Source organism: Phyllostomus discolor, chromosome 6 (assembly GCF_004126475.2).
Source record: "Phyllostomus discolor isolate MPI-MPIP mPhyDis1 chromosome 6, mPhyDis1.pri.v3, whole genome shotgun sequence".
NCBI lineage: Eukaryota > Metazoa > Chordata > Mammalia > Chiroptera > Phyllostomidae > Phyllostomus > Phyllostomus discolor.
The window spans coordinates 117,950,091-117,974,264 of NC_040908.2; the positions used below are offsets into that span (position 1 = coordinate 117,950,091).

Sequence of the window (24,174 nt, forward strand, 5' to 3'; positions counted from 1 at the left end):
CATGACTGTGTTAAAATATCCTATTTTTATTATTTGGATGTGTGTCTTTTTTTGATTTCTCTGAATATCTTAAATATTTTTATTTTGTGGTTCTATTCTGATAGTTCTATTAATAATATTGAGTTGGGTGCAATTGATTCTATTTATTGACTTATTTGGTTCATTTGTTGGCACTACATTTTCTGATTCCTGATTGTAGACTCAGGTTCCACAGAGTACTCTTATCAGCGTCTCGATCTGGGGTGGCTCTCGCCAGGCTGGCTGCTTGTCTGTTTCTTTCTTCTTGGTGTGTCTTATACCCCTGATCAAAGAGAATTTCCTTTCTTATTTTTAATGTGGTTATATGTTCACTAACTTATATATCTTTAAAATATAATTTCTCTGGGTATTATATGGAAAGGAGGAAATTTCTGTTTTCTTGAAATGAAGAGTCTAAACTTTTTGACATATATCTAAACCAAGTATAACATTGCTTCTCTTAGTAAATCATTATTAGTTTTCTCCCATAAACTACTTTTGGAAAAGAACAGATCAGGACCATTTTAATGGTCCGAATCTCATACAGATGAGAGTAATTAATGTGGCAGCCAGGATGGCATTTATGTAGGAAAACATACAGGTGCATGAACAAAGAACCTGCCAAGCTGGAAAGCACTAACTTATTAAGGTGGTGAACTTTTGGATGACTTTACTCTTTTGGCATTTCAGAATTTCTCTATTATCATATTGATTTCTAAAGAGGACATAATTTTTGAATCTGTATTCTCAATAACATTAAACAATCATACCACTTAATCAGACTCTTGTCCAGTTGCTTATAGGACAAAGTTAAAACTCCTCACTGATTATCCCTGAAACTGTTCACAGATGTGTTCCCAAGATGCTTCTCTTATTATCTCCCTTAGTTTTCTTATCCCATGCCTAGTCCAGCCTTGTCCACCATCCTTGACACAGATGTACTACTTTCTGTTATATTTTAAGGACTGAAACATGTTTTTGCAGGGTTGTTTATCTAATTACAAGATACTGGTTCTTATGGTCCCTTCTTTTGCTGAGTTTATGTGGAATCCTGGTTGCCTACTCTTCATTGCTGTTGGTGAGTAATGTTCCCAGTTCCTCCCACTCCCTTCCTGAGTAGCCTTTCAAGGTGCTCCTGCCTATGATGTGACACCCAATTGGTGCCGGGAACCCTCAGAACCTAAGATTGCTCTTGTCTAAGTAGAGTTGGGGTTTGCATCAACTGCTTGAATTTTAGGCACAAGAGATTGGTGGAGAAAAACAGACCTGTGCTATTAGAGGATGCATCTTGTCACTTTGACCTTTTGAAGAGTTGGCAAAACATCCTTTTTCTATTCTGCTGTTTCATAGCCTATTTTATGGCTCACTCAATATTGTTATTTTAGGCACCCACAGCTTTACCTTCAGGCACCTAGCAGTACCTTTATAGACTGAACTGACTCATTTCATTTCCTATCTCCTGAGAATCAGTCTTTGTGGGCCTCACAGATTTAGCTCGTTTTTTAAACCTGTTATAATGTACAACTGCTAGTCTGTAGTCCAGGTGCCAATTACATTTTAGCAAGTCTTTTGGCAATAGTGACCCTGCTTCTGTTGTCACATAGTGGTGTCACATAGGGATGGGAATTCAGACCAGGCCAGAGAAAGGCCTGTGGAGTGGAAAGTTTATGGGAGGACAACTGAAACCCGTCCGAGTAAGTGCATTCACATCCTGCCAGGCATCTGAAAAGCTAGACCCAGAGGCAGTGTCTTTTGAAAACAGAGAGGATTTATTGTAAGGCAGGTACACAGGGAGGCTGAAGGCAAGACCCAATCAGTTTCCTGGAAGAAAAGCCTGAGTTTTAAGGGTTGAGAGTAAGAGGAGGCTATACATTTTCATAAGTTTATGCTGGGAAGGTTTGGTTGGATAATTTTGAGATTTAGGCACATAGGGTAGAGGATGTGAGAGATGAGAAGGCAGGCACAGAGGATCTCCAATCCTGACAGAGTTTGGCGGGAAAAAAGGTTCAAGATTCTCTGCACAGACTCAGGTGGGCTCAACTCGTCTCGGCCAGTGTTCACCATTTTCAGCTGGTCTCTGCTGAGAGACTGAAACAAAGATTCCTGGGTTTTCTTTCTGTAAAATACTTTTTAAAATGTGTCTAGTGTCCAACGTTTTAGTGTCTGATTTCATTCCAGCCTAACTGGTCTTTGTAAGGCACAAAAACTTTGTTAATGTCTGGTTTCACTGTCCCCCTCCTTTGAAGTTTCCTCAGTCCTGACGGATGGCGTGGCACAGGTACGGTGCTGTCTCTGTAAGATACCTCAAGGTGCATTAACCACCACTCTGATCTGAGGGTCGTTAGCTTTAAGCTGATCAGTAGGATTGGTGTGTTATTGGTGTGTAACTTTTAGGAAGCTGCAGTTTTTTGGTGCCAATTTATACATAGGGCATATATATCTTTCTCTGATTTCACGATTTCTTGTCCCTACTGACTTAATTTCTGATACAAAAGAAGTTAAGCCCCAGATCAATTGCAATTTGCATTTGTTATTTTTTCTCAATAAAATGTATTAATCATTGTGAGTGATAATTACTGGGTTATAGAGAGATTTAAAAAACATAAGTAGTTCTTGTTTCTATGCAGTGCATTTCAAAGAGATATGTATGAGATAAAAAGTTACAATAGTTCCTTAATTCAATGAGTTTAGATCTAGCAGGGTCACTAAATCATAGAGAAAAATAACTAACACAGGCAGAGCATTATAATTGTCATTAGAGAGACCTAAATAAAGTTCTACATGGATTCTGGAAAGGAAGAGATGACTTCTGTCAAGAGGATTAAGTAAGGCTTCTTGGAAGAGTGGGCACTAGAGTGGGGTCATGAAGGGCTGTTGGCCTTGGACGTCAGTGTATGCAGATGGAGAGGAACATTCCAGGTGAGAGACATCATGACAAATTGGCAAGACAGAACAATATGGGGTGTGACAACGTAAGAGGGAAAGGCCAGGCTGTTAGTGCGAAGGGCTTAATGAAGAATAATGGGGGATGAGGCTGAAAACATAGGCCTGTGGCAGCTTTCAGAGGCCTGGAAAATAAGTCTAAAACTTTTGGAATAAATCAGATTTCCATTTTGGGAAAATCGTTCTAGCAGTTGTGGTGTGGAGGATGACTATAGGTGGAGAGACAAGTTAGACCCTTTTTTTCCCTTAGTGTTATTGAAGTGTTTTTTTTTAAATTAATTACTTTATTGTTCAATTACAGTTATCTGCATTTTCTCCCCACCACTCCCCCTCTCAGGTCTAGCCAAACCTCCCTCCCTCCCTTGCTTTCACCCTTCCTTCGTTTTGTTCATGTGTCCTTTATAGTAGTTCCTGAAAACCCTTCTCCCCATTGTCCCCTCCCCCCGCCTTTGGCTGTATATATAATGGGAAAAATGCTGATGAATGAAGTGGTCTGAGCCAGACTCTGGCCACTGAATGGGACTGTTTTCACACACAGTAAACGTGAACTGCCGTAGTTGGCTTTTGCAGGGGAATGAGTTCTACTGTCTAATAACAAGTGTATTTTAACAAACCCTACTCTACCCTACCTTTTTTGCATGCATACAGTGGCAACAACAGTGAACAAAGAACGAGACCTGAGTTCTATTTCCAGCTCTATCTTTGGGTTACTTTGAACTTGGTCAAGTCATATTACTCTTCTCAGACTCAGTTTCTTTTGTTTGAAATGAGAATGATCATATTTAATAAAATGGTATTTGATAGGGCTGGGTAAAGAAGAAATGAAATTATGTACATAAAATTAATTTGGTAAAAAGGGAAGTGCCAAATACATTTGAACACTTAGTTGTATCCTAAGCATCTGAGAACTCCAGTTTTCAATTTTCATCTCCACACAAACTGAGTGCCTGGCTAAGTTGAGATTGAAATCTAACTAAGATTTATTGCCTAAATATCAGTGTTAACAGGGATGGTTAACAGTTGTGACAATGACACTGGTTCCTCAAGAAAGAGATTTTAAATAACCCTTGGACGTGCTGGCTCCTGTCTTCTGTTCTCTCACAAGTGGGTCTAAGCAATAATTCCAGGAGTAAGGTCCATCAGAAGGAAAAGAAGTTGGAGGAACTTAGGCAGGATGTCAGTGCATGGAGAGCATAATAATTAGTTCTTCCTGGGGATGCTGGTAGTAGTTACGACAGGAGGGGACATTTGAACCAGCTTTGAAAGGTCAGTGGCCTGGGGAGGGAGAGCTTTTCGGGCAGCAGAACAGTGTGGCAAACTCCCAGAGGCTGAGGAGTGCAGGTATGGCAAGAAGTGCCAGAAGGGAAAGGCGTTTGATTACAGAACAGTGCTGTGGGCCACAACTAGGTGACTTCAGAATAACCTCTGTGTTCTTCCTTGCTTTTTCAGGTACTTGGATTTCTGTTGATTTGGGAAGGCTATGAACTCTACCTGCACTGGTGTCATAAGGTGGGACATTTGAATCTTCAAGGGGACTTCAGACCAGGACTGAATGTACCTTTTTGGTACTCACTGTTAATGCAGAGCTGTGTTTTCTTCATTGTTCCCCTTAGAAGGAACAGATCTACTTACTCTGTTTCAACTGAAATCATTAAATTTCTAACAGATAGAACTGATTTTCTGAAGGATCTGAGCACAGACTTTATTTTCTTCACCACTTCTTATTAACCTACTCTGTGACTCTGTTCTTCCTGTCCTATTTAAATCTGAGGTGAGCTCTGTTCCTTTCCCAGTCCTATATAGTCACAAGGACATGCTTATTTCAGTCATTAAAAACTCAGTTTGTTGTAGTAACCCAAACTCCAGCTTGATGACTTCCCCTGCCCCCCCACTGGTGGAGAGAGCACAGTGGTCCCATTACCTCTCTCACCAAAGGAGGGCAGGCTCAGGGGAACAGCAGATGGGATCAGAGAACACAGTCCCACAAGGAAGGGCTAGCGGGGCACCTGGGGTTGACCCATCAGGACCAGGTACATGCCACAAGAGTTGGCCCTTTGCCCATGGGCTTTTTCCAAGTGTTTCTCAGAGACCCTCCTGCTGAGAACCTGCTGAGAGTTGACCACAACTCTTGGTGGAGCCAATGCCTGTCTTCCTATAGCCCCCAAATTTGTCTGGTGAGGCCTCTTCACTTGGAGCTTTTTAAGATGACACCAGCATGACTTCTCTCAAAGGATCGGTGTCTGGTCCCCAGGGAGCAGGCCTCAGTGCCCCACCATCTGTGAACGTGCAGGTCATTCCAGCATGGCCTCCCCCCTCGTTTTGTTCTGCCACGTGCTTGCACAGCAGAGCACAGCCCCTCGCTTTTGGACACACCACTTCAGGCATGGGTTTGACACGTTTCCTCATGTTTCCTGAAACCCGGGAACATGTCAGAAGGGGTCCCCTTAAATTCCCTCGTACTCGAGACATGTGAACTGGAATATAAATGTAAGAGTTGTTAATTACAGGTGGCTGGAGAAAAAACAGAGTTATTAGAACAGATGGAAATAGAAATCATAAGGTCTCACAGGGAAAGGATGCAGATTGAGAAGCAAAGAAAACAGGTCTCATTGAGATCACTGCCTTTTTTTGAGTTGGGACACTGTGATCTGTTAGTCACTACAGAGGATGCCTCTGGGATGAACCATCTGATTGCTACGTCCCAGGCTCACGCCTGTCTTAGAATCATGCTCGCCTTGCCCCTGCTGCTGCATGGCCTCTGCCACAGCAGGATCCTGTCATTGCCTTGAAGTCAGGAAGCCAGTTTCAATGGCAGCATCTCTCAGCTTTCCTCAGGCACAGGGGAGAGTCCCTGCAGCGTCTTTCAAGGATGCTGATGCTTTCCATACCATGCGGTCCTCAGTGTCCTCTGAGACTGACATCACCCCACAGAACATGACAGGGAGAGGGTAGGCTTATCATGGGCGAGAGCATTCCAGCACACTTTTCTCATTACATCTTTGGGTACTTCCTTCTGTATTACCCCAATTTCATCAAGCCTGGGCCACTGTTGAGCCAGGGTTTCTGATAACCAAAGAAACAATTAGATCTACTTTGAGATGCAAAATACCAGGATTCTGGTAACCTATTCAGAAGCTTGGTCTAGTAGGTATACTCATATTCAATAAATTTTCAAACCATGGAGGATAGGCTTATCAGATTTGAGAGGAGAGACTGCTTCCGTTGGCAAGGGAAATTCTGTTGGCTTGGAGTTTTAGTTTTAGTGTACTCAGAATGAACCTAGGAGGAAGAGGTTAGCACCGGGCCTGTAACCCATTCCTCTTCTACTGAGGGATGCTCAGAGAGGAATGAATTCAATCAAAACTCCTTCTAACATGCAAATAACCCAAATTTCTGGGAAACTCATATAAAGATGTTTATTAGCCAAAGATAATGAGAGAGTCTTTACCCATGAAAATATCTAGCAGAATATAACCTCGTATATTTGACTTGCTGATTATAAAGAAACCTGGAATTTATAGATCTGTATTGTGGGAGGCATGGCTGGCTGGAGTTGTATAATCAATGGATATCAGATAAGCATGTTCCATAACCACAAAGGCTCCTTCTCTGAAACAGTGTTTCCACATACTTTACTCAAAACACACCACACATTTTAAGTCTAAGACTAGAATGTATCCTAGTACAGAGGAGAAAAAGACTTTTAATGAGTCTCTGAATTTGACAGGATCCAATTTCTCCAAGGGAAAAGGTTTTCTGTACCTAATTGTTTGTATTGTTTAAAGCAGTAGTTAAGGTTGGTGTTGGGTAAGGTTGCAGAATCATGAGACTCGTGTAAATCTGACTTGACAGTTAAACCTTTGTGTTGTGGCGCTTTTAGTTTGCTAGTAGGTTATTTAAGATTTTTGCATCTATGTACATAAGAGAGATAGGCCTATACATTCACGTATCTCTAACAACAGAAATGCATCCTGAGAAATGCATTCTTTGGCGATTTTGTGATTGTGCAATGTCATAGAGTGTACTTAATGCATTTCGTACCGCACACAAGTTTTCTAGTGTTTCAAGTGCCTCAGTCCACAAGCAAAAATGAAGTATAAACAGTTTCTGCTCTCAGAAATAATGGGAAGACAAAGAAACAATTCCCAAATGAAAGGAAAGGAGGAAGCCTCAGAAAGAATGCTAAATGAAATAGAGGCAACTCAACTATCAGATACTGAGTTCAAAGCAATGATTGTCAGGAAGCTCAATGAGCTCACAATGAGCTACCAGAAACTACAGGGAAGCTACAGTGAGCTCACTGCAAACAATATCAACATGAAAAAGGAAATAGAAACTATCAACAAGGGCCAAGAGGAAATGAAGAACAGTTTCTGCTGAGAGACTGGATAATGATGACAATAATGAAGGCTCTCCGGAACCAGAGACAAATCTGTCCAGCCCTTCCCCTGGGGGTGCAAGGAGAGCACCTTGTAAAGATCCACCCAAAAGGTTGTCAGGTGATATGAAGCAGCATGAATCTACGTGTATTCCAGAAAGTGGAAAGAAAAAATTTCCTACGAGAGCCTGCAGAGTTTGTGCTGCCCATGGAAAAAGGAGCGAATCTAGATACTTATGTAAATTTTGTTTGGTCCCTCTTCATAGAGGAAAATGTTTTACACGGTATCATATGTTAAAAAAGTACTAGGAACTTTAATTGTTTAATTAGTTGTTTAATTGTTTTTGTAAATAAAAATGTTATAATTATTGAAAAACAACACCTAAAGTGCATTATGATCTGTAGTTATGATGATTTAAATAACGTGCAGTTTGCCCAAAAAGTGAAGTCCCTGGCATATGTCTTAGAGATTTCTATGCAGTACACAATGTGTTAATAAACCCTAAGTGTTGCTTCTAGGCTACAACCCTGCACAGCGTGTTACTGTACTGAATGCTGTAGGCAGTTCTGACAGAATGGTTAGTATTTGTGTATCTAATCATAACTAAACATAGAGAGTCTGGCCAAGATGGAGGCATAGGTAGAAACCCTTCACTTCCTCGCACAACCAAAAGAAGAATAACAACCAATCTAAAATCAGTAAATAACCAGAAATGTCAGAAAATCAAACTGCATGGAACTCCAACAACCAAGGAATTAAAGAAACAGTCAACCAGACCAGCCACACCAGTAAGACGGGCCGGCGGAGAGAACCCGAGGCAAGGCGGTGGACCACGTGGGTGGGGCTGACTGAACGGGAAACTGAGACTCAGAGCTGACTGTGGACTACAGCAGGGGTTGCCACAGTGGGAGAAACTCCCAGTCTCACACGAGGGTTCGTAGGAAAGGGGGCCAAGAGCCGAGCAGGTGGGCTGAATTGTTCCCTGTCTGTCCCCTTCCCCACAGACAGTGCCCCAGCACATCAAGGAGGATTGCCCTGCCCTGGTGAATACCTAAGGCCTCACACCCTTACAACTTAACAGGCATGCTGAGACAAAGAAATATGGCCCGAATGAAAGAACAGAGCAAAACTCCAGAAAGAGAGCTAAGTGATGAGGAGATAGCCAACCTATCGGATGAAGAGTTCAAAGCCCTGGTAATCAAAATGCTCACAGAACTGATTGAACTTGGTCATAAAATGAAAGAAGAAATGAAAGATACCCAAAGTGAAATAAAGCAAAATATTCAGGGAACCAACAGTGAAGGGAAGAAAACCAGGACTCAAATCAACAATTTGGAACAAAAGGAACAAATAAACATCCAACTGGAAAAGAATGAAAAAAAATAAGAATTCAAAAAAAAAATGAAGAAAGGCTTAGGAATTTCTGGGACAACTTGAAATGTTCCAATATTCAAATTATAAGGGTGCCAGGAGGAGAAGAACAAGAGCAAGAAATTGAAAACTTATTTGGACAAACAATGAAGGAAAACGTCCCCAATCTGGCAAAGGAAATAGATTTCTAGAAAGTCCAGGAAGCTCAGAGAGTCCCAAAGAAGCTGGACCCAAAGAGGAACACACCAAGGTACATCATGATGAAGTTACCCAAGATTGAAAATAAAAAGAGAATTTAAAATCAGCAAGAGGAAAGGAGACAGTTACCTACAAAGGAGCACATAAGACTACCAGTTGATTTCTCAAAAGGAACTTTACAAGCAAGAAGGTGCTGGACATAAGTATTTGAAGTCATGAAAGACAAGGACCTACATCCAAGATTACTCTATCCAGCAAAGCTATCATTTAGAATGGGAGGGCAGATAAAGTGCTTCCCAGATAAGTTCAAGTTAAAGGAGTTCATCATCACCAAGCCTTTATTATGTGAAATGTTAAAGGGACTTATCTAAGAAAAAGAAGAAGATCAAAAATATAAACAATAAAAGGACAACAAACTCACAACTCTCAACAACTGAACCTAAAAAAAAAGAAAATGAAAACAAAACTAGCCCTGGCTGGCATAGCTCAGTGGATTGAGCGCGGGCTGGGAACCAAAGTGTCCCAGGTTTGATTCCCAGCCAGGGTACATTCCTGGGTTGCAGGCCATAACCCCCAGCAACCACACATTGATGTTTCTCTCTCTCTCTCTCTCTCTATCTCCCTTCCCTCTCTAAAAAAAAAATAAAATAAATAAATAAAATATTAAAAAAAAAAGGGTGGAGGGGCTGGAACGGGAGTAGGGGGGAGAAAACTGTACTTGAACAATGATTGAAATAAAAAAAAAAAAGAAAGAAAACAAAAACTAAGCAAACAACTAGAACAGGAACGGAATCAGAGAAATGGACATCATGTGGAAGGCTTTCAGTGGGGATGGGGAGGAAAGGTATAGGGAATAAGAAGCATAATTGGTAGTCATAAAATAGACAGGGAGAGGCCAAAAATGGTATAGGAGAGTTCAAAGAACTTAAAATATGTACAACCCATAGACATGAACTAAGTGGGGGGAAATGCTAGAGTGGAGGGGGGATAAAGGGGGAAAATGGGATAACTGTAATAACATAATCAATAAAATGTACTTAAAAATATAAATAAATAAACATAACTAAACCTGGAAAAGATATTATGCATTTCTACCACTGGAGTGCACCAGCGTCACCACAAATACTATACTAATGCATTGCTCAATGGCATTATGATGGCTACAACATAACTAGGTGATAGAAAATTTTCAAGACTTCCAGCCAAGATGGAGGCATAGGTAGATACACTATGCTTCCTCGCATAAGCAAAAGAACAACAGCAAATTTAAAAACAAAACACAACCAGAACTGCCAGAAAATCGAACTGTATCAAAGTCTGATAACCAAGTTGTTAAAGAAAAAAACATTAATCCAGACCAGTAGGAGGAGTGGAGATAGGCAGCCAGGGTGGAGAAGACCCCTGACAAGCTGGTAGCTGGAGCACCTGGATGGGCGAGGTGGCAGTTAGCAGAAACAGTAGTCTCACATTTTTCTGTAGATAAACCAAGAGGAACAACTGGGGAGCAAGATAGACCATGTAACCCAGGGTTCCAGTGAGGGGAAATAAAACCTCAAAACCTCTAACTGAAGAAACCTGTTGGGGTTGCAGCGGCAGGAGAAACTCCCAGCCTCATAGGAGAGTTCAATGGAGAGACCCACAGGGTCCTAGAATGTACACAACCCACCCACCTTGGAATCAGCACCAGAAGGGTACAGTTTGCTTGTGGGTAGTAGGGGAAGTGACTGAAAGCTGACCAAGAGCTGAGCAAGTGGCATGGTTCCCTCTCAGACCCCTCCCCCACATGCAGCACCAAAATGTATCAACCGGGTTGCCCCACCCTGGCCAACACCTAGAGCTCCACCCCTTACTACATAATAGGTGTGCTCACACACACACACACACACACACACACAAAAATGGCCCAAATGAAAGAACAGATGAAACCTCCAGAAAAATAAATACAACTAAGCGATGAAGAGATAGCCAACCTATCAGATGCACTGGTAGTCAGGATGCTCACAGAAATGGTGAGTATGGTCACAAAATGGAGGAAAAAGTGAAGGAGTGAAGGCTATGCAAAGTGAAATAAAACAAAATGTACAGGGAACCAACAATGAAGTGCAGGAAAGTGGGATTCAAGTCAACATTTTGGAGCAGAAGAAAGAAATAGACATTCAACCAGAACAGAATGAAGAAACAAGAATTCAAAAAAATGAGGAGAAACTTAGGAACCTCCAGGATAACGTTAAACATTTCAACATCTGAATCATAGGGGTGCCAGAAGAAGAGGAAGAACAAGAAATTGAAAACTTATTTGAAAACATAATGAAGGAGAACTTCCACAATCTGGTGAAGCAAATAGACTTCCAGGAAGTTCAGAGAGTCCCAAAGAAGTTGGACCCAAGGAAGCACACACCAAGGCACATCATAATTATATTACCCAAAATTAAAGATAAGGAGAGAATGAGAATCTTAAAAGCAGCAAGACAAAAGGAGAGAGTTACCTATAAAGGAGTTCCCATCAGACTGTCAGCTGATTTCTCAAAAGAGACCTTTTACAGGCAAGAAGGGGCTGGAAAGAAGTATTCAAAGTCATGAAAAGGCAAGTACCTACATCCAAGATTGCTCTATCCAGCAAAGCTATCATTTAGAATGGGAGGGCAGATACAGTGTTTCTCAGATAAGGTCAGATTAAAGGGGTTCATTATCACCAAGCCCTTATTATATGAAATGTTAAAGGGACTTATCTAAGAAAAAGAAGAAAATAAAAACTATGAACAGTAAAAGGAAACAAACTCACAGGTATCAACAACTAAACCTAAAAAAAGAAAAAGTAAGCAAACAACTAGAACAGGAACAGAATCACAGATATGGAGATCACGTAAAGGGTTATCAGTGAGGAGGGGGAAGGGAGAGTATTGGGAAAAAGGTACAGGGAATAAGTAGCATATGGTAGGTAAAACATAGACAGGGGGAGAGTAAGAATAGTATAGGAAATGTAGAAGCCAAATAGCTCATATGTAAGACCTATGGACATGAACTACAGGGGAGAATGTGGGTGGGGGGTACATGGTGGAGGGGAATAAAGGGGGGAAATAGGACCGCTGTAATAGCATAATCAATATAAAATACATTTTTAAAAAAAGAAAATTTTCAGTTTCATTTTAATCTTATGGGAACACCTGTTATAAAATGAGGTTTTTCATTGACCAGAGCATTATTGTGGCACATGACTATATTATTTATTTTCTTGTTATGTCCTTGTTGAGTTTGGATATCAATATTTTGTTGGCTTCATAAGAGATGTTAGAAAGTGCTACCTCTTTTTCTATTCTTTGGAAGAGTTTGTTAAATATTGGAAATATTTCTTTCCTAAATAGAGGGAAGCAAAAGTAGGTTTACAGTTGTTCATAGAGAAAAAGACATGCAGGTTAGGGTTATAACAATAGCTTGATGAACTCTGTGTTTCACATACTGCAACTGTAGGCCTACTTTTGTTTACCCTTGTATTTGACAAAATTAACCATTCATGCCAGCAAGGCATTGAGTTATTTTGTGGGAAGGTTTAATTATGGTTCCAGTTACTTAAATAGATACCCAATTACAGAAAGGAAGGACTAAGTACTCTCTAGAATGCAGGACAGGTGTAAAATAGAAAGACTATACATTTCAAGGAGAAGTTAAGGTTATGTCTACTTAGTCTCAATGTTCTTTATGAAGTATACAGTGTTCTGGCATGAGGCAGATTCTTTTCATCTGTTGAAAAGATATTTACTGAATGCTTACTATGTGTCAGACATTCTGCAAAGCAGCAAAGATATAATCATAAATATTTTACTTGATGTCATGAAGCTTACAGTCTGTTGGGAAAACATACATTGCAAAGGTAATTACAAAATATATATCTCTGATGGTATGGATTGGAATAAAAGAAGTAGTGGATATTTGTAATGGTCATTGTTGAAACCGAGTGAGAGATTCCAGAAAATGCTAAGGGCCAAGTGGAGGCTGGAGATGATAATTAGTAAAGGCAGCAGACCACGTAGCTGTGTGATTCTTTCTCCAGCCATGCTATACAACAAATACTTGGGAGCAAAGAAGGTAAATGATTGGATTTATCCAACATCGGGGGTTTGCAGGATGGTCAGAGTAAAGGATGAGGAAATGAGGTCCCTGGCACTGTGGGGACACACACAATTCCCAAGGACAGTTCTGATCATCAAAGCCTAGTGCCTGGCAGTCAGGAGATACTGTTTTGTTTCCCCAGATCCTGATTGTGCTAGTGATTGGGATATGCACGTTTTTTATGACGGTTTTATGCAAATTCTGGCAAGACCGGTGGCTGACACTGGGGCTCTCACTGAAGGTATGCATCATCCTGCAGGGCTAGCACTGTTTGTCCAGTGTGGTCAGCCTGACTTTTGGCTTTTTCCCAGATCTTGGCTCCCTACATACACCTGAGCAGCATAACCATGATGGTTCTCCTTTCCTGGCCTGTGGCCTTCTACTTGGTCCATTGGGAACAAGAAGGTATGTCATGTGGGTGGAGCCTCATCCTTTCAGCTCTGGCTTTGGCTTGCATACTCCACTCAGCAAAACACGAGCTTGGTAAATTAAATAGCCACAACTCTGCCCCTTTGAAATTCCTTTAGCTTATTACTCAGGCATGTTCCTGTGGTCAAACTCACAAGCCCACATGGCCTGTCAGCACATTTTCCTGACCAAACAGGCCTGCTTCTTAAGACGGATTCTCCTAGGAAAGTAAGAAAGATCTCCATGTTGTTAACACAGTGACTGTCTGAAAGGGAATGGGGTTGGGGGCGAGGGTAGAGGCCACGTTAATGTTATTTGACACAGTGATGGTACTAGTCACTCTGTTCTTTTAGATTGTGTTCAAACATTACTGGTTTCACTAGTGAGCTTAGACTAGGTCAGAGGTCCCTGCTTCTACTCTAGTAACGCAAAACAGGCCACTGTGAGTCACTGTCACACCTGGTTGAGAATGTCTACCTCTGCCACTGGTTTCCTCTCCATTTTTTACCAAATATCATGGAAACAAGTGAGAATCAGAGCTATACATTACATTGTCTTGAGAATGAAGTTCTCTCTCAGCATCTTGACTGAGAGACCAGTAGGATCATTTTTTATGTGTCTCTTTTTACTCTTGGTTAAACAAGGAGTGTTTGCTTCCTGACTGTACAAGGCTGGAGACAAGAGAGTGACTAGATTGGTAGTGTTGGCCTTGTGTGTTTGTACGTGTGTGTGTGTGTGTGGAGGGTGAATTATAGGAAAGGTTTTGGGGCAAGAGCTTAAAGGGGACAATAATGAACTCTTTTCCATTTCTGAAATTATAGCTAGATTCAGAAGAAAGAAGATTATACATCAAAGGAGAGAAACAGTCCAGAGATATGCTAGACTCACAAAGCTGAGAGGTTAGAGCTGGAGATGCAGATTTGAAGTAACTGAAGTATAGGTGGTAATTTAAAAATGTACAAATGGGTAAAACCCTCAGAGGTCTACAATTAGAAGTGTTGGGGAATGGCCAGTTTTAACAGGCATTCTGGATGAGAAGTGCGTGTGTGACAGAGAGACACAGAAGCAAATGCAGTGTTAATGTTTCTTGAGTACCTGTTATGAGTCAACACGGGCATATCGACTCTGTGAGGTAGATGGTAGCAGCAAGATGGCCCCAATGTTCAGAATGAAGAAAATGGAGAGCCAGAGAGGTTAAGCAATGTGTCCTTAGTCACACAGTTTATCAGTGGTAGTGTCTGGCTTTGAACTCAGATTTCTCTCAGCAGCGCCCCTTCCACTGTCCTGCACTGCATTCTATTTAGGGGCGTTTTAGGTGGATCTCTACAGGCTTCAGGGCTTTCTCAGCAGCAGCCATTCTGCCCCTACTCCTGAGAAGGAATTCCTTGACATCCCTCTCCTTCCTTTCCTTCCCACTCCCTGCACAGTTCATTTCCTGTAGATTTCCATAGAATAATATTGCCTTCATAATAATGCTCACACTTGGATAGTCCTGTTCTTTCAAATCACTGAAACCAAGTGGGGATGTGACAGAACTAGAGAGGACATCAGGCGATCCACCCATGAAACCCGCACACTGCGTGTTCGCTGACTGCTGCTTTGGGAGAGTTAGTTGCTTTGAATGGGTCTCCATCCCTCTTTATCTTTTTCTTCTTACTCTGCCCTCCTTCCAACTTTTTCAGCTGTACAAGTGGCTATTGGATTGCCATTTTTTCTTATCCTTTTCTGTCTCTTTGTGGTGCCATTGGGGATTCATTCTCCCTGCCTTCAGGAGAAGGATGAGTTGGGACCCAAGCCGGGCCTCTTTGGACATAGAGGTGCACCCATGGTAGGTGTGAGCCTGGTGTCCGTGGGTGAGTACCTGTGTGCGTGGGCTTTATGGACAAGGGAAGGGGACCTCAGAATCTCAGGAATCTCTGGAGAAGAAAAGGGGTTGGCTTCAGATTACCAGATAAAGAGTTAATTGTAGAGGTTGCACTTGAACCCAGGTCACCTCTCAGTCCATTTCTCGTTACTGTGCCCAGTGGCAATGCCTCAGAAGCTCAGATGAGCATAGTCCAGGTCCATATTGGGTGGAGGGGAATACAGTCAGGCTCTTTGAAAAAAATCTCCCAGGGAGCCAAGCACTGCTCCCTGAAGCCCTTTTGTCACTGGGCTCCCTCCCTGCTATTAAAGGGATGTTGGGAGGAGAAACTCTGAGGTAGATGGTCTGATGTCCTTTTCTTCCACAGCTGGGGCCTGAGAATACCATGATGTCCTTTGAGAAAGCTGTTGAAAACGGGGCCTATGGGCTGGAGACTGACGTATACGTGAGGTAGGAAAGCAGGGGTTGGTGAGGAGGAGAGAAGGCTGATGAGATGGAAGATGACCAGCCTGGCCAAGTTGTAGAGAGGACAAACCCCGGGGGTACCTCCTGTGCTCATGTGCCGTGGATGCACAGAGCACACTCACAGGGACCACTGCTCCCTTCCAAGTCAGTCTCTTAGTATGAGCTCATAAATCATCACACTCTGTATAGACTCCACACATAATTCATATTTGTCCCCTTGCAAACCATGCTTAAGCTTAAACCCCATGCCCTTACCTAGCAATGTGTTTACCTAACAGTCCCTGGACACCCACTGTATCCCAGGCCTTCTTCTGAGTGCCATTGGGAAGCAAATGAGTACAATGCACTCCTACTGAGGAGATGCTCCCAGCCAGTGAAGGAGATGTGGCGTGTTTACCACAGTATAAGACCATTTGTGGGGAGTGCCTTTCAGAGAAGATTTAGTGAAATGTAATGGAACCTCAGTGGAGCAAAAGACCACCTCCTATTGTATGAAGAAGACCTATGTACTCAGAACTGTGTTTGGGCTGAGTCTTGAAGGAAAAAATATTATTTTACCAAGTGTATATGCGGAAAGATGGCATTCCAGGCAGAGGCAGCAGCTTATTCAAGGGCATATAAATCAGAAACAACAACTTCGTAGATCAGTGCGCTAACCTGCATGGATGCCAAATTGGCGTGCTGTGGGGACAGGAGAGGGCACGGGAGGAGGAGGACTGGCTGCAAGGCTCACTGAGGCTGGATCAAGGAGATGCTTCCATATGTGGAGGGCAGCCGCGGTAGGTTTTAACAGATTCCCTTCTTGTTTTAGGAAGACTCACCGGGCAGTCTATGAGGGAGACTTCTCAGGGAGCTGGGTAGTGGGCTGTAGCAATGTCCAAGGGAAAACAAAGGGTCAGGGCAGGGGTGTGGACAAAAGACCTGCTAGCTGTAAAACTCTGTGTACCTGAGCACCTGGCAGGAGAGAGGCTTCGTCTGTAGCATGAATAAATTAGTGAATGTGGTGAGTACAAACTCCCTCCACAGCCTTCCTGAGGCAAACAGAAGAGAAATGAACATTTAATTCAAAGATGAGGAAATGTGGTTTGAAATGTGTTGGTCAGGTCACCGGGCTGGAGTGCACGTGACACAGCCAGGGTCAGAACTGGATTTTCTGATCCTAGACTGGGTTCTTGACATTACCCAGCAATGACAAGCGTTCCATGCAGACTGTTGAATCAAGGTTTTGGCACAGTTGTTTCTCTCAGAGCCTCTGGGTTCATTTGTGGAAGCACTTGGTGGTCACGACATGATGTGGTGAAGGTGCAGAGCCAATGAACTCCTGGGTCACGGTCTTTCTTTTCTTGTGTCTGTGACTTTGACTGTGAAGTGGATGATCCTTCCAGCACCTCAGTCTCTCTACTTGATGACATCTTCATCTCCAGTGTTCATCTCCACATACGCCACCATGTACACTGATGGTCAGACCCTAAGCTTCACCACTTCCAAAAATTGCATATCAGTCAGTATATGAGTATCACACCAGTAACTTGAATAGGAAAAATGTAGTATCAACAATTACTAAGTGGCAAATATGTTGAACTACTTAAAGACATTAATGAATACCCCATGAGTATAAATGAGCAAGTGCAGCTACTATAACTTATGTTCCACAGGAAATGGAGTAAGTACATTCCACCCTATCCTTTCCAAGAATTATACATTAATCAATTAGCTAATTAATTAAAAATTGGCAAAAATTCACAGAGCAACTGACACAAGATTTGGAAAGGTGGAGAAATGAAGGTGACTGGCTAAGGTTCATAAGACTCATGGAACTACCAAGTAGGTAGTGAGTTTCCCATTTTTGTTGTTTTATTTATTTTTTATATATTCTGATATGAGCTCTGGAGAGACGTAAAACCCAGAATCACCTACAGCTGTAGATGAAAAAATAATACCCCATCAAATGGCTACTCTTTTTAGCAAAGGACTAGGAGAAGTGTACCCAGCAGGATATAAGTGTGTTGACTATACCAGCCCTACTCAGGTGAACATCACGAAACCGCCGCTCCCCACCCTCTCACTGCCTGGAACTCGGGCCCTGGAGACTGTGGGCAGACCCCTGTCTCCCGTTCCTGCCCTGTGTGAGAGACCTGCCCCTTTCCTCCCTCCCCCAACTGGAGAACGAGGAGAAAATTACTCAAAAGAAATTATCTAGTGATCTCTTCATTGTCATGACCATACACTTAACATGATATTTATCAATTTAACCACTTTTAGTTTTACAGTTCAATGGTATTGAGTACATCCACCTTGTTTTATTACCATTACCAACATCCATCTCTGGAACTTTTAGTTTTCCTAAACTGAAACTCTACACATGAAATAATAACTTCTTGGTCTCTCCCCCCCTCAGGCCCTGCCAACTGCTGCTCTGCTTTCTGTCTATATGAATTTGACTACACTAGTTATCTAATAAAGTGGAAACATACTCTATTTGTCCTTTATCAGGTGACTCATTTTACTTAGCACTAGGTTCATCTCTATTTTAATAGGTCTCAAAATTTCCTTCCATTTTTTATTGTGTTAAAAAAAAAACACACATATATGTCCTGACCCGGGTGGCTAGATGGTTAGGCATCATCCCACAAACGAAAGGTCACCAGTTCCATTCCCGGTTAGGACACAGGCCTAGGTTGTGGGTTTGGCCCCCGGTCAGGGTGTGTACGAGAGGCAGGATAAATGTTTCTCACATTGATGTTTCTCTTCCTCTCTTTCTCTCTCTCTGCCCTCTCTATAAAAATAAATAAGTAAAATCTTTTAAAAATCACATAACATAAAAGGTACTATCTTAACAATTTTAAGTGTACAGCTCAGTAGAGTTAAGTATATTCACACTGTTGTGAAACATCTTTAGAACTTTTTTCATCTTGAAAATTGGAAACCCTGTGCCCATTAAACAACTTCCCTTTTCCCTCTCCACGCAGTCCCAGGTAAACGATGTTCTACTCCCTGTTTCTGTGAATTTCTCTACTTTAGATTACCCTATAAATTGAATCACACAGTGCTTATCTTTTTATGACTGTCTTATTTCAGTTTGAATAATGTCCTCAAATATTATCCATGTGTAACATGTGACAAGATTTCCTTCCTTTTTCAGGCTGAGTAATATCTGTATGTATACACCACGTTTTGCTTATCCACTCATCCACCAGTGGACATTTTGATTGTTTTGACCCCTTGACTATTTTGAATAATGCTGCTATGAACATTAATATACAAAATTTTTTCAACATCTTGCTTTCAGTTCTTTTGGGTATATACCAGGAAGTGGAGTTGTTGGATCATGTAGAGATTCTATGTTTAATTTCTGAGAAATTGCTATGCTAGAGTATGGGATTTTTGAAACCCATATATAAAATTTTGGGCAGACCTTTGTATAACCCATTCAGAAGACAACACAGAGGCAACACAGCAGAAGATCTGATAACTGAACATTTATCTGGAGCGCCATCCAGTTTTTAATTATATTTTACTGAATATGCTATCACAGCTGTCCACATTTTCCCCTTTGTCCCCCATCCACCCAGCACCACCAACCACCACAGACAATTACCACACCATTGTTCATGTCCATGAGTCATGCGTAGTTTCTTTGGCTACTCCATTTCCTTTACTATATTTTACATCCCCATGGACATTCTGTATTATATTTCTTAATCCCCTCACCTCTTCACCCATTCCCACACACCCCCTCCTATATGGCAACCATCAAAACACTCTCTGGCTCTATCTGGTGTAGCTCAGTGGATTGAGCATGGGCTGCGAACCAGAGGGTCCCCAGTTCAATTCCCAGTCAGGGCATATGCCTGGGTTGTGGGCCAGGTCCCAGTATGGGGTGCACGAGAAGCAACCACACATTGATAGTTCTCTCCTCCTTTCTCCTTCTCTTCCCCTCTCTAAAAATAAATAAATAAAATCTTTTAAAAAATAAAGGCTTTAAAACACACACACACTCTCTGTATCCATGATTCTGTCTCTGTTCTTCCTGTTTGCTTAGTTTGTTTTTTAGATTCAATTTTTGATAGATATATATTTATTGCCACTTTATCATTCATAGCTTTGGTCTTTTTCTTAAATATGAGGTATGTCCAAAAAGTCCCACCATTGTTAATATAATGAGAATGGTTTGCGTGACATCAATGTAATCTGGTAGCCAAGGAGAGTGGATGGAATGTGCATATGTTAACAATGATGACTTCACTGTTCAAGTCAGTAGGGGCTGTAGATGCCGGTGAGTGAGCATGAGTACTGTGTGGCTGTCGCATTCCAAATGACTGTGCGAGTAGAGCAATGAATCTGCATCAAATTTTGCATTAAGCTTGAACATTCCTCCTTGGAAATTGTTTGGATGATTCAGAAGGCTTTCAAGGATGATGTAATGAATGCAGCACAAATAAATATGTGGCACAAATTCTTCCAAGATGGGCGAGAATCTGTTGAAAGTGATCCATATTCTGGAAGGCCTGCAACAAGGAGAATACCTGAAAGTATTGAACATGTACAGGCTGCAGTCAACAAATAATTCTGGCTTTTCCCAAAACTAAAATCACCTTTGAAAGGGAAGCAATTTCAGACTGTCGATGACATTCAGGAAAATATGATTGGGTACTGATGGTGATTCCAACAAAGGATTTTGAAAAGTGCTTTGAACAGTGGAAGAGATGCTGGGAGAACTATGTGAGGTTCCCTGGTGCCTATTTTGAAGGGGACTGAGACATCATTGTCCTATGTACAGTGTTTCTTGTATCTTGTATCTTCTTCAATAAATGTCTCAATTTTTTAATTACATGGCAGGATACTTTTTGGATAGACCTTCTAAGTCCCTTTAACATTTCATATAATATGGTTTGGTGATGATGAACTCCTTTAATTTCTTCTTGTCTGGGAAGCTCTTTCTCTGCCTTTGATTCTAAATAATAGCTTTGCTGGGTAGAGCAATCTTGGCTGTAGGTCCCTGCCTCCATGACTTTGACTATTTCTTGCCAATGTCTTAGAGCCAACAAACTTTCTTTTAAAAATCAGTTGACAGTCTTATGGGAATTCCTCTGTAGGTAACTAAATGCTTTTCTCTTACTGCTTTTCTTTTCTTGTTTTTAAGATTCTCTCTTTATCTTTAACCTTTAGCATTTTAATTATGATGTGTCTTGGAGGAGGCCTCTTTGCATCCATCTTGTTTGGGACTCTCTGTGCTTCCTGGACTTGCATGTCTATTCCATCACCAAATTAGGGGAGTTTTCCTTCATTGTTTTTTCAAATAGATTTCCAATCTGTTGTTTTTCTCTTCGCCTTCTGACATGCCTATGATGTGAATGTTGGAGTGCTTGAAGTTGTCCCAGAGGCCACTTACACTGTCCTCATTTTTTTTGGATTATTTTTTTCTTCTTGTTCTGATTGGTTGTTTTTTGCTTCCTTATGTTCCAAATCATTGATTTGATTCTGAGCTTCATCCACTTTACTATTATTTCCCTGTAAATTGTTCTTTATTTTAATTAGTATATCCTTCACTTCTGACTGAATGCTATTGAGATCCTCACTAAGTTCCTTGAGCATCCTTATATCTGTGTTTTGAACTCTGCATTTAATGGATTACTTATCTCCATTTTGTTTAGTTCTTTTTCTGGAGTTTTGATCTGTTCTTTCATTTGGGCTATGTTCCTTTGTCTTCTCATTTTGGCAGCCTCACTATGTTTGTTTCCATGTATTAGGTAGGCTGCTATGACTCCATGTCTTAGTAGTGTGGCCTAATGTTGTAGGTGTCCTGTAGGGTTCAATGGCACAGCCTCTCCTATAACACAAACTGGGTACTCAAGGTGCACCCTTTGTGTGGGATGAGTACACCCTCCTCTTGTAGTTGAGCCTTGATTGCTGTTGGAAGGTCAATGGGGGGGGATCAATGGCCTCTGCCCACCTTTCTGTGTGGAAGAAAGCTGTACCCCAGGCTTGCATTGATGCCAGACACTTTAGTTTCTCCCTGAATGCCCCACTGGTGCCTTTTAAGCTGCTGCCCTGGTGCTGGAGCTTAGAGGGAGTAAGTCTGAGTGTCTGTGTGTGGGTGCTTGAAGAGGAACTGGTGGGACTCCAGAAGTTTCTTCCACTGACTCAGTCCCTGCTGGTTTTACAGCCAGAAGGTATGGGGATTTGTCTTCCTGGCACTGGAACCCTGGGTTGGGAGGGCCTGGTGTGGGGCTGGACTTCTTGCTCCTGAGATATCCCTCCCAAGTTTTTACCCACAACACGTGAATGTGGGACCAGCTCATTCCAAATCTGCACCCCTCCTACCAGTCTGGATGGATCTAGTTTCTTTAATCCCATAATTGACAGACTTCCATTCACTCAATTTCTGATGGTTCTGAGTGCTGGTTGTTCTATCTGTTAGTTGTAATTTTGATGTGGTTGTGCAAGGAAGTGAGCCGTGTTTACTATGTTGCCATCTTGACCAGAAGTCTAATTTATTGATATAAATTATAATATAATATATACAGTATATAACATAATAACTTTGTATTCCACAATAGCTATACGATCTTATGTTCCCACCAACAGTGCACAAGGGTTCCAGTTCCTCCACATTCTTGTCAATGCTTGTTGTTTTTTGTTTTGTTTTTGTAGTTTAATTTTATACCTTCACCCAAGAACATGCTTATTGATTTTAGAGTGAGTAGAAGGGAAGGAGAGAAAGAGGGGAGAGAAATATTAATGTGAGAGAGTAACATCGATTGGCTTCCTCTAGTATGCACCCCAAATAAGGACCAAACCTATGACCTAGGCATATGCTCTGACCAGGAATTGAACCTGTGACCTTTCAGTTTATTGGATGATGTTCCAACCAACTGAGCCACATTGGCCAGGGCTGTTTTTTTATAGTAGCCCTCCAACTGGGTGGAGGTGGTATCTCATTATAGTTTTGATTTACATTTCTGTAGTGATCAGTGATGTTGAGGATCTTTTCATGCACTTCTTAGCCATTCACAATTTTTTTCAAAAGATGTCTATTTAAGCTTAGCCCAATTTTTTTTTTCTGTTGAGATTTAGGAGGCCTCTGTGTATTCTGGATATCAATCCCTTATCAGATATATGGCTTTCAAATATTATTTCCCATTCTGTAGTTTTGCCTTTTTACGCTGTTGATAATTATTTTTCCTACACATGAAATATTCATGAAGCCAAATTTGTCATTTTGTCTTTTACTATCTGTGCTTTTATTGTCACATCCAAAAAGTCCTTTTCAAATCCAGTGTCATGAAGATTTTTTCCTGTTTTCATCTAAGAATTTTATTGTTTTCTTACATGAGCGTCTTAGATTCACTTTGTGTTAATTATTGTATGTGGTAATAGGTAAAGGCCCAACTTTATTCTTTGCATGTGAATACTCAGTTTTTACTTTTCAGCCACAGTTTACATTCAATGCTATTCCACACCAGTTTCAGATGTTCAGCAAAGTGGCCAGAAAGCCAAGCACTCTAGTCCCCGAGCTGTCCCAAGCACCCACCTCACCCCATAACTGTTGTCTCAATGTTTTTGACTATGTTCTCCATGTTGTAATCCACATGTCTGTGGCTACTCTGCAAGTACCAGTTTGTGTTGCTTAATCCCTTCATCTTTTGCACCCATTCCCCAAATTCCCACACCTCCCTGATAGCCTGTCAGTCTGTTCTCTGTATCTCTGAGTCTGTTTCTATTTTATTTTGTTCATTAGATTCAACATATAAGTGAAATTATATGCCATTTACCTCTATCTGACTGGCTTATTTCACTTAGCATAATAGCGCTCTATGTCCACAGCTTGAATGCCTCTTATTTCCCTGTGTTGCCTAATTGCTCTGACTAGAACTTTCCATACTGCTAGGAATAGAAGTGGCAAAAGCAGACATCCTTGCTTTGTTCCTAATTTTAGAAGAAAGGCTCTCAACCTTTCACCATTGAATATGATGTTCACTGTGGGTTGTTTATATATGTCTTTCATTATGGTGGGGTAGTTTACTTTCATGAGTTGGTGAGTTTTTTTTAAATCATGAAAGGTGTTGAATTTTGTCAAATGCTTTTCTGCATCAGTTGAGATAAGCATATGTTTTCTTTCCCTTTCATGGTGTGAATGTGGTGTATTAAACTGATGGATTTGGGTATGTGGAGCCATCTTTTCACTTTCTATTTTCACCATCTATTCCCCTGAAGTTGCACTTTGGGAATAAATTCCACTTGATCATGTTGTATAATCCTTTTAATACAATGCTGAATTCTGTTTGTTAGTGTTTTGTTGAGGATTTTTGCATCAATATTCATAGGGGATATTGGCCTGTAGTTTTATTGGTGTCACAGTATGCCCTAGACTCTGTTTACCTGCTACAGTCTCTCCTCAGCCTTAATAATGTTTACAGT

General features: G+C 41.3%; 1 protein-coding gene across 1 annotated transcript in view; it reads left to right on the forward strand.

The window, feature by feature from the left end:
• Positions 1-24,174, forward strand: part of LOC114498856 (glycerophosphodiester phosphodiesterase domain-containing protein 4-like) — a 74,230-nt gene that overhangs the window by 21,158 nt on the left and 28,898 nt on the right. The window contains exons 4-10 of the mRNA XM_036029988.1: positions 1,003-1,096; positions 4,411-4,470; positions 13,159-13,257; positions 13,328-13,421; positions 14,246-14,323; positions 15,107-15,252; positions 15,656-15,738. Of these exons, the coding sequence (XP_035885881.1) occupies positions 1,003-1,096; positions 4,411-4,470; positions 13,159-13,257; positions 13,328-13,421; positions 14,246-14,323; positions 15,107-15,252; positions 15,656-15,738 (654 nt within the window). The remainder of the gene's footprint in view (positions 1-1,002; positions 1,097-4,410; positions 4,471-13,158; positions 13,258-13,327; positions 13,422-14,245; positions 14,324-15,106; positions 15,253-15,655; positions 15,739-24,174) is intronic.